The sequence below is a fragment of the Saccoglossus kowalevskii genome, chromosome 21 (assembly GCF_978046115.1).
Source record: "Saccoglossus kowalevskii chromosome 21, keSacKowa6.1, whole genome shotgun sequence".
Lineage (NCBI taxonomy): Eukaryota > Metazoa > Hemichordata > Enteropneusta > Harrimaniidae > Saccoglossus > Saccoglossus kowalevskii.
In genome coordinates, this window is record NC_140661.1 from 14,302,324 (window position 1) to 14,313,804 (window position 11,481).

At 35.4% G+C, this 11,481-nt stretch overlaps 1 protein-coding gene across 3 annotated transcripts in view; it reads left to right on the top strand.

The window, feature by feature from the left end:
- Smad2/3 (Smad2/3 transcription factor) overlaps positions 1-6,804 on the top strand; it is a 94,012-nt gene extending 87,208 nt beyond the window's left edge. For 2 of the 3 annotated variants that reach the window (XM_085494753.1, XM_085494754.1), the window contains 4 exons: positions 1,196-1,237; positions 1,695-1,907; positions 2,320-2,457; positions 3,147-6,804. In XM_085494753.1, the coding sequence (XP_085350879.1) occupies positions 1,196-1,237; positions 1,695-1,907; positions 2,320-2,457; positions 3,147-3,415 (662 nt within the window). In that variant the 3' untranslated portion in view covers positions 3,416-6,804. 3 annotated transcript variants of the gene reach the window in all.
- The last annotated feature ends 4,677 nt before the right edge of the window (positions 6,805-11,481 follow it).

An 11,481-nucleotide genomic window follows, 5' to 3' on the forward strand; every position in this document is an offset into this window, starting at 1 on the left:
AGTCAATTTGAGTCAGCTTTTTGATTGCTGGGGAGGGAGGTCTTCATGAAAAAATAAATAAAATAAATTGCACATGAATGTACAAGTGGCTTGAGGCACAAACAACAATTTTGGGGAATTTTATTTATGTTTATAGAATGAGAATTTCATTATACTGTAAAGGGGGTAATTATTCACTGGGTTTTAATTTAGCTTATTTCGCTGACTGGAAAAATGCGCTAAATTAAAACACAGTGAATATGTAAAATTTAGCATAAAACACATTATCTAAATGACGAAACCGTGAATTTTAAACCCACTGAATATGCCTGAAATGGTAAATCAGTGAAATTTAAACCCAGTGAAAATTAGTCATTTTACAGTACCAATTAAATTTATAACTATAGATGTATTTCAAAATCATGCCCAATCGTCCCAACTCGTTGCATCACATCAAATCAGATCAGATCAGATCGAATCTGTGTATGTCAGCAGAGTACCATTATGGCACACTGGTCACCTTGTGTTTAAATTGTAAAAGGACTGCCAATCGGTGGTCGCTGTGAGCAGATCAGGTCACCAACACAGGTTTTGACTGTTGTAATAACTGTGTTATAAAAACGGAACTCTAAAACCCCTCTCGGTATAAAACATATTAAATTACATGTAATTTACAATCAAATACGCTAGCAGGATATAATAGGGTTTGATGGTAAGTGTTGTGGTATTTAATATACAAATCTCAAATACACCCATAGGGTTGCCGAATAATAGTATTACAATGGTTTCTCACTCAATGTCCTTGTTCAAGATTATATGGTGCCAAAACCTAGATTATTTAATTAATTTTGAATTCTCAGTTTGTGTTACCATGGCACCATGGGATTAATATGACTAATCTTAATGACTTTAACATCCATGAAGTATCATCTAGAGATTGGTTTTCATCAGGGACTCCTAATGTCAAGGCAAACAAAAGTACCTTAATTAACTGTTTATTTAAGGATATCAAGGTTCCAGATAGGGCATATAACCCAAGCAATTCTTGCCTTGTTTGATATGTGACCACATCATTCAATCATATTCATGTCTGTAATCACATGACTGTCATCCAATCAGATTCATTTTTTGCAATCACATGACACCTAAACCCTGTATTTGTTAACCCAAGATAAGTATCTCGCAATGTCATGGTTTTTTTCTTTCTAACCTGTAGGGAATGGAGCAGATGCTGCTGCAAGTCCAAATCCATCTTTGGGTAAGTCTTTTGGGACAAATGCAATTAAAAGGAAATTTGAGTGTTGGCATAAGTTGTGCTAGAATTAATAAACTTTTTACACAAGGGATCGAGATGTAGCAAATTGCAATATGAATGTAAGTTTCAGTTAAACTTGTCGCAATATTGCCAACTAATAATTTGCGCAAAGTCCCAACTGTCTACTTCGTATCTCAGATAATGCTGTAAAAGGTCAAAGGTCGTTGTCAGAAGTATATACCGTATATTTTTAAAAGTTTTGGTGTTAAACCATCTAGTGGCGGGTACCTTAAGCATTCCTGATTTTCAACAGACATGAACTTTATAACTTTAATGCCAATCACTTCTGCCAAGGTTATTTTACAGTAGGAATTTAACCATATTCTGTGTTTGGAACTACAATCATAGTGGCATTATGTTTAAGAAATGCGCTAAGAACCTGTTTATTGTTTTGTTCCAGATGTGCAGCCAGTTCCATACTGTGAGCCGCCATTTTGGTGTTCCATTGCGTATTACGAAATGAACACGAGAGTTGGTGAGACATTCCACGCCTCGCAGCCATCTCTGACTGTGGATGGTTTTACGGATCCGTCCAACTCGGAACGATTCTGTCTCGGACTCCTATCAAATATTAACAGAAACCAAACCATTGAACTTACCAGAAGACACATTGGTAGGTATTCTAGAAATACAACATTACCTCGAAAGCTGACAAACTTTTCATAAAATATAGAAATTGTGTTTTCAAAACAAATATAAACAAAATATCACTTATGTCGCTATGTTATCCATACATGCTTCGTAAAATATTTCTGTGAACAAAATATGAAATGTATGAATATTCATCTCATGAAAACTCTACAGCAGCATACAATATTTTATATTTTCTTAATTTTTTACCACTCTTCAAATTAACCTGTTATAGGACAAAATAAACACAACTTGATTGGACGACGGTGGTGTCTTGTAAAGACCTAGGAGCTGAATGTGTTTTTGTAGCTTACCCTGTACCTCTTTATGGCTAACCCACAATGCCCCACAAATTGTTAATAAAGGTAAAACGTTTGTTTTAATTTATTTTTCAGGTAAAGGTGTTCGATTATATTACATAGGAGGTGAAGTATTTGCGGAATGTTTAAGTGAAAGTAGTATATTTGTACAAAGTCCACAGTGTAATCTACGATATGGATGGCACCCGGCCACTGTTTGCAAAATTCCACCTGGTAGGTTAAAGGTTATTAATTCTTTTATGAGACTTGAGAGGGCGCTGTCTATATAGTTACATCTTTGAAATCTGTATTTTCAGATCATTATGCAAACACTATATCTTGCATGTTTGTTTGTTTTAAAAACAGTGCCCCCATTATACATTTTTAAAAAACAGAAGTACAATGCAAAGTATTTGAATAATTTTCGTTTCACCATTGCTTTGCTTTTGTGAGGATAGAATCAGTTAATAATATGATTTAAACTTACTTTTCTTTGCTTTAGGCTTGCGTAAATTTGGGTCAATTTGTTTACACTTTCTGTAATTTTCACTGAATTCAATCTTAATTTAAGACCAAGCACACTAAATGCGACATTTTTCTAGTTTTTGATCAGAAATTTAAAAATTTTCGTAACGTTTTATGCCGAAATAAGCAGACTATAAATGGAACTATTTTGCGGAGAGTGTCTGAAGTTGACTTTGGTGCCCAAAGAGTTAATTAAGCAGATAGCTTCCATGTGCGTACAATTCTATGCAAGAATTTGGCCGAGAGTTGAATATCTGTAATGTTCGATAATTTTCGCCATGAGTGATTGACTGCTTACCGTGTGTTGTGAATGAAAGCTATCTGCTGAGGAATTTTGCCTGAGCTTCTAATAGGGTTAATATGATATTTTATCTTTTTTTTTTTATTTTCTCATCTAGGTTGTAATCTGAAAATTTTTAATAATCAGGAGTTTGCAGCGTTACTTTCACAGTCTGTGAACCAAGGATTTGAAGCGGTTTATCAGCTGACTAGGATGTGCACTATACGTATGAGTTTTGTCAAAGGTTGGGGTGCTGAATACAGACGTCAAACGGTGACCAGCACGCCATGTTGGATCGAATTACATCTTAACGGACCATTGCAGTGGCTGGACCGTGTTCTGACGCAGATGGGATCGCCGCGAGTGCCGTGTTCGAGTATGTCATGAGAATCGAGTAATTATTGGTGTAAGCAGCTGACACAATAAATGTTGCACCATGTACAGAACTATGAGAGACCAGAGATTCCAGAGCATCATCTTTCTGTTTCCAGGCAACCAATCTCATCCATGATGATCGTGTTCATCCAAAAACAATTGAAAGGCCAGCTTCCAAATTATCCTCACAAAAAAAAAACGGGACATCAAAATAAAAGAAGCTGCTGAAGAGCCCCCCCCCTATAACTTTGATTATACTACAACGAATAGCGCCACCAACTTTAATTATACTATAATGAAGGGCGCCACCAACGTTGAAGCCAATTTGATAAATAGCGCCACCAACTTTGGAGGCGCTATTAATGTATAATGACACCTCACTGAATGGTGTCACCACAATTGTATTTCACATATTCTGGTGAAAATTGTGCAGAATCATTACTGACAATGTGTAAATATATATTGAATTTCTTATTGCAAACAAAAAAGGAAGTAAAAAAAAATATTTTTAAGAAAAACAAAACAATAAAAAACTGGCCAACATTTTACAAAGTTAGTTAGGTATATGCATCATTTGTCTCCATGGTAATCTATAGTTTAATACCTGTATAGAAAGGTTATTTTTAGAGTATCTTTTGGAGCTACTGCATTTGTGCAGTTGAAAGGTGCTACATGAACGAGGATAACTAGTGATTACTCGTATAACCTAGAAAAGGTATACATAGAAGATAATCATTTTCTATCAAGTTTATCAGTACCTGTTACAACCAGTCATAACTGCTTGTACCTTGTCAAATGCAGATATTAAACATGTTTACATTATTTTTTTCAAAACTATTGATATAGCCAGATGTATCTTGAAATTATTTTCTTTTAAACACTATTTTTTTTAAATCAAAATTTTGATGCCAGTCAGTGTTATCTTTTTTTTTTCCGCAACTGCCTACACCTCGCACTAATATCATACCCTTCATTTGGATTTGATTGGATAGGATTGGGAAAAATTTAGCAGTCAGATTTATATATAAATATATATTTAAAAAAAAAAAAAGTACAGATTTTTTTTCTTTCTTTATGTTGCTATCGCTTGTGTGGTAATTACTCTAACTTTATTATCTTGTATAACTATAGCACAGTGAGCTTCCCGTCGCAGTAAACAAGACAAAAGTCACATTATGTGAAGTTACTATGTACCGCATTTATTTCACGAGTGGCAATTTTCGTATGGTTCACTGGATTTGGGAAAAATGTTATAGCTGTTTTCACTTTAAAAAAGGAGTGAATGTGACCTTCAAGTTTCAGCCTTGTAAACATTCTCGAATTATTGAATCAAGAAAATTTTATCTATTTACAGTATATATTGTGAATGATGTATGGGTTTGAATTTGTCGCCCTCTATAGTTGACCTCATAATTTGTCACCCTCTGTAGTTGACCTTTCTATTACTGATATCCCGAAAACATAACCATATTTTCGCTTTAAATATAAATAAAAAAATTATTTTATCCCCTAATTTTGAACTACTGTGAAGTTCATAGAAAATTCGTTGAATGTGTTTTGAATGCCATTTCAAAAGGAAATACAATGTAGCAAGAATAGATCAGTCTTAATTGAATTAAATAATACCGGAGGATTAATTTACTGCTTTGGCCAATCATGTCATAAAATCTGGAGGAAATACATTAACTCTTAAACTGCCATAATTTTTCCTGCTAAAATGCTGGTGTAAATTTTGCACACTTTCATGTATTTTTCTAAAATTCCTTTGTTAATATTGGCCAAAATGAAAATATTTCTAATCATCTTTGGGTTTTGATCACAATTATTGACAAAATGTGGGTTTATTTCGTAAAATATAGTCAAAGATTTGAAAGTGGTTGCCGCCATCCTCTACAGCAGTTATTAAAAGTTACACCGTTTCCATGACAATATCAGTAATTTACTCATCTTTTGCATATTCAGGCCGATTAAAAATTTCGGCTCTAAATCTACTGATCAAAAAATGAACTTGTTTTATGAGCTGTGATGATTCCTGTACGAGATTTCACTCAAAGGGCGGTGGTCGACGTGCTATGTATGCAGGATATGGGTCTTGTGTAAACAAAGATGATAACTTCGTTGCGCAGACCAGCGAATACAAACTGAGACGTTGCCCTGGCACACTTTAGTTGGGTATTTTTTAGGTGATTGGAAGATATGAAAGTAGTCACTGGCGGTAATTCGTGCAAGTCGCGCCCAGGTTAAAACTCGAACACATTAGATGGTCGGAAAATTAATAATCACAAATGCGTGGCGCAAAAACCACCGCTCTTTAATTAAGTTTGGACACTTGTATTATTGGAGATTATATACAAAAGTCACCAGTGTTTTGCATGACTTTTTTTATTTCAGCCAATCTGTAAAGAAATATTATGGGATGGCCCTCTTCGCATTCAGGTACTTGCATGTTCATATTTTGTGTTGATAAGTGGCAAGGGCTTGCAATTACATGCACTGAAGATCTTGCTAATCACAAATAATCGTGTTTACATTTCTTGCGAGGTCGGGATATAATCACATTTTTAAAAACCTCGCTCACATCCGTTTTCACAATTGAACAAATGTTTGTTGCATTCTGTGATGCTACGTAGAACGCGTGCACAATTCCTTTCAACTTGCTGCACAAACAAGTTGTATGATTTCAGTGAGATCTTCATCCCATTCTCTATGCATACTACCTGCCCTTGTCTTTATCTGCCTTTGAGCATGTGCAGTTTTATACACTTTCAATAAGCATAATTTCCCATGGTACATTTGAATAGGGACGGGGATGTATTAAACGGGAGATATTTTACGTACCTTGTATCTTTCAAAATATAAAAAAAATTGAGGTTATGAAAACAAAACCTGGTGTCATGGCAACAAACATCATGAATTCTTTTCCTTTTCATTTGCTGATGAACTTTCACCTACATATTGTCTTTATTACCACCAGGAGGGTGCTGTGCGTTACATTCCTAGAAATAAACTAGGTCAAAATTGCATGTTACAAAAGCATATTTTCTATCAACAATTATTTTTTTATTTTTGGTCAACCAAGAGTGTGAATACCAGTATGTAATAGTTGTTCAAAAAGCCAGAGCCAAACGATTTAAGTAGCTGATTGATTTAGTTATTATACACGTCATTGACGGGTCTAGGTGTCTACAGATATAGTGTAGAAAGAAGTGCCAGCATGACTTTAAACGCAACACAATATACACTGATAACATAAATATGCGTTTTTTTTTCTATTTTGAATGTTTGAAAAAATCTGCAAAAAATAAATTGACTGGACACACTGAAATGGTTGCCAAGGTAACCTATATATTTGTAGTCAAGAATCTTCCTGGATTATACTAATAAAGATTGGTTGTTTATAATTTTGTGTTTCTGTGACTTTGTTTTGAAACTATGGTAACAAATCTGTAACTATGGTAACGTCAATCCATCAAATAAGGTTAATTTATTTTATTTTTTCCATTGCCCATACATCTTGATAAAAAAAAATTACAGGATCATGTGATGAAAATGGTTACTATTTAGTCCCTGTTCAGATGCAGTCCGAAAACTGGGACTTGTGTTTTGACCTGCGTGCGTGCGTGCGTGCGTGCGTGCGTCCGGAACTTTATCTTTAAAAACTGCCTGGACGAATCAAACTTCACACATGCATCATACATGATTTTATACATATGCAGGTCAATTTGTTTCACGATCTGATTCAAGATGGCCTAATGGCGGCCATTTTTGTGCTAAAAACCATCAAAATCAAGCATTTCCCAGCTGTTTACAGATGAAATTTTTTTCAAACCTTATATATATGTTGGACATTATAGGACCTTGATGCACATCATTTTGTTTTACAATCTGATTCATGATGGCCGAATGGCGGCCATTTTTGTGCTAAAAAATCCTAAAAATCAAGCATTTCTCGGCTGTTTACAGATAGATTTTGTTCAAACTTGGTATATACATTAGACATTATGGGACCTTGATGCAAATAATTTTGTTTTTCAGATAAGATTCAACTGGCGGCCATTTTGTTTAATGAATGTGGTTCTCGTGCCATATCTCTGACTTGCTTTCATTGATTATGTTCAAATTTTAAATATTCATTATACATCATGTCATAGATAGACAGATATATTGGTTTGATGATCCTATTCAAAATGGCCAAATGGTGGCCATTTTTGTGCTAAAAAATCATCAAATATCAAGCATTTATGGGTGGATTTCGTTCAAACTTGGTACATACATTTGACATTACGGGTTTCTGATGCATGTCATCATATTTTTCAAATTGGATTCAAAATGGCTGACTACGGCCATTTTGTTTTAATGATTGGGCTTCTAGAGCCATGTCTCTTAAATGCTTTGACTGATTATGTTCAAATTTTATATATTCGTTATACATCATGTTATATATATACATGTATTCAAAATGGTTGATTTTGAATTCTGTTCCAGAACAATATCTCTCAATATGGACAAGTACTTGTTTGACGATCAGATACAAATGTCAATCATTTTAATGTTAAAAAAAATCATATTTCTGGCATGGTTATATTCCAGCTATATTACTATAAAACAAAACTATATATCTTAAATTTAATAACTAACGGGGACTGTGCCATGCATGGCTTGTTGAATTTAGAGGGAGGCCAAATGATTTTTTTTTTTTTTTGCTATTAGTTTATTCACAATTAACATTTTACCAATTATTTTACACTGTGATCATGAAAATATTTGTATTTTTTGAACAAAACCCAGCCTACTCTCAGTTTTCAAATTATTTCTATTTGAAAGCTGTATACATTATTTGTAACCACTAAGTGGGTAGTTTTAATTTAGCAAAAGTGTCTCGCATTTATTACTGAAATTATTAATGTAAAGCTCTAAAATTACTTAAAAGCATCATTTCGAGCCATAAAAATTGTTAATTCTAGCAGAAAAAGGGCTCATGTAATTTGTCAATCGTGTATAAAAGGAATATAAGAAAGGTATATAAGAAAAGTATAGAATTATTGCCAATTTTTTATTCTCATTTTGGCTTTTTTTTTAAAGTGGTAAGAGTCTGGGGGTACTGGCAGCACATTCCTATAATTTGTAAGGGAAGAACCATCGCCACCCACATTATGCTGAAAAAGTATATCCCTTAGACAGACTTGGTGTAGGACTCGAAAACGAACACAGTTTGGTGATAGCGCCACCAATGGTGAGAGTTGTGTAACATTCTGTTTTTACCGCAAGATGTCTATTGAATAAACACTACGTGTTCGGGACATTATCGAATCTTCTCTGAATCTGAGGAAGCGTAATTCTCCCTGTAATACCTTTCGACATTGAGGCAAAAACTGTTTCTACATAATTACTGTTGTATATTGTGTTTACGTGGACGTATCAAGCGAAACGAGCACAACATTACGAAGTTTTCTGTGAAGTGAAGCGTATGCTGCATAATTATCACCCCAGCAAGTTAAAGCGGAGGAGTCGTGATCTGCGCATGCGTCAGATGGCCATAGCGTGTCATTGTTTATAAACAAGCATCTACCCATGAGCCTTTGCGTTTTTAGCGTGTGTTGTTATCATCGCTTGCACAGGTGACAATCTTCCCGCTGAATGACCCAAGTAAGAGATCCTAAGAGTATAACGTAGACTGGCTGTCAGTAAAAATTATCGTATTGGCGTACTGTTTTTTTTCAGTATTTACTAGAAAAGTACTCTTTCTCTGTTCTTAACAATGCCCATTTACAAGGAAAGTACTGTTTTTTTCAGAACGATCTTGTTTTCGCATTATCTAAGTGGAGAGTGCCTCGTTACTATTTAAAAATTAGACATTTTATTTTGACCAGCAACACCCTCGATTCCAATAAACAATTTCTCAATAGACGAGATGCGTTGATGCGTGGTAACCTTGACCATGGAGGTGAACAGAGTTTTACCTCCGTGCCTCGACTGGCAAAGTCGGACATCTTTGTTTGTTTTGCAAAAAGAAATAAATTGTTTTAAGTCCTTTTAGCGCGATCGCGAAAACTAACGTTTACCGATCACGCGAAAAAGACAATATTGACAATGATATTTCCTTTGTAAAACAAAAAAGAAGTCCCGACTTTGCCAGTCTAGTGGTAACCCGTACTGGACGAGCTAAGTCGATCGCAAAAATGTGGTACACTGTGACACGTACGGCCCATTGTCCTATACAAAAGGAGTAACGTAACACTCGTACATTGTAAAAACACACAACCCGCGATGGGGCTGCAGAAAACCACCTAAAACTTGCCAAATTTGCAGTATTACTTTGTTAAAATACTGCAACGCGGACGCTAATAAAGTTAAAGGGCGGTGGTTGTCACGCCGCGTTCTGTTCGATATGGGACTCATAGCGACGTATACAACGCATGTAAAATACATTGTTTTTTTACTTGAAATTCGAACACGCGCTGCGCGACGACTACCGCGCTTTGCTGCATGTTCGTGGTCTCGGTTCGAGTAAACATTTACGCGTATTCATTACAAGCGTGCCATTCAGTAGCATTGGGTGAACAAAGCGGGTAAAATTACTAAAATGAAGAATAATGTTGAGATTTAACGTTTTTTTTTGTGTGAAAATGTAGAAATTGGTGGCCCGTTTTAGCCAAAATGTAGAATTAATACCCACTCTAATTTTAGCATATTCATACAATTCAATGATAACTACAATTTAAAACAGTTTTAAAAAGTTTGCACCACATTGAATTATTATAGCCCACAAAACGCATACTAGTATTCAACAAAATCAATAGTTCTGTGTTAAAATTGGCTGGTAATCCATTACACTATATAAGAAAATTTACTTGTATAATTTAACTTTCAGACAGCACATTCACAGTCATCCCTCGGCGCAAACCACGCCCTCTTTCGGCAACTCCAAGAAATATTTTTTTGAGTGGGGCGGAAAAAATACTCTGGCGGGCGAGAATGGACGCTGATTGGTTATGTCTTTTCATGACGTCTACTCATGAATATTACTATGTCGGCTTCCAAATACAAGCTTTGTCGCCGTATTTTGCCAGAGTAATTTTTGAGTGGGACGGAATGTAGTAATCGGACAACCATGCAAACCATGTTCCCAATTGTCCTAGAAATTGCTACAAGTTCACAAGTTTTCAACAAAAAAAAGTTCATGATTTAAATTGTCCTAGAAATTGCCAAACGTTCATGATTTCGTCTGTTAGAAAAAAAAACTTCTCAAAAGGCGCGTGGTCCATTCAACTTGCTACAATATCTCAATAGAGTCGTTGTATCTATTACACGATCGTTATACTTTTCCCGTAGCTCGAATAAGCTGGCATTAAGGCTTCTGTGGATTTGTCTCTGGTAACGTCTGAGTTTACCATCCCTCAATAGCTTCATATTTATGCTGATTAGCAGAGCTCCTTCATACAGGAGTGTATGTATGAAGGAGCTCTACTAATCAGCATAAACATGAAGGGCTTCTGGTCAACTCGACCCCAAGTCAACTCGACCCCCGTATCAATAGTGTAGGTATTGGCGAACGCTTTCCTGCAACGTTTACATGTTGCCCGTAAGTCGCACTCTAATCACCACTTAGCACATGGCCAAAGGGAACGAATTCCATTTCATGATGACCTTACCCGAATATTGACGAGAAAAAAATGTATATATTTTGTTACCATAGTTCTGAAAGCTGTGGACTTCGTTGTCATGACAACCCACGACAAATTAGTTTATCTGTTCTCGGCAGTTGCTATACTATATATATCAAAAAGTGCATAATAAGAAAAAGACAACGACGCTTATGCAAGTGGACATTTGGCGGATGACTAGAATTATTAGCTTGTAGTAATATTTGAATTGTTTTAACATTTTATAACAATTCTTATATTAGTTTTTTTTTTCGGGTACTATCATCGTCCTTAAAAACTACACCCGGGGAAAATGACCAAATATTGCAAATGGCTGTTGACAATGTCTCGATTTGATCCAGTTTGTGTTTGCTGATACTTCATCTCTTTAGGTCATATTATGGAATGTTCATGGGGGGGGGGGGTCAGTGTCGT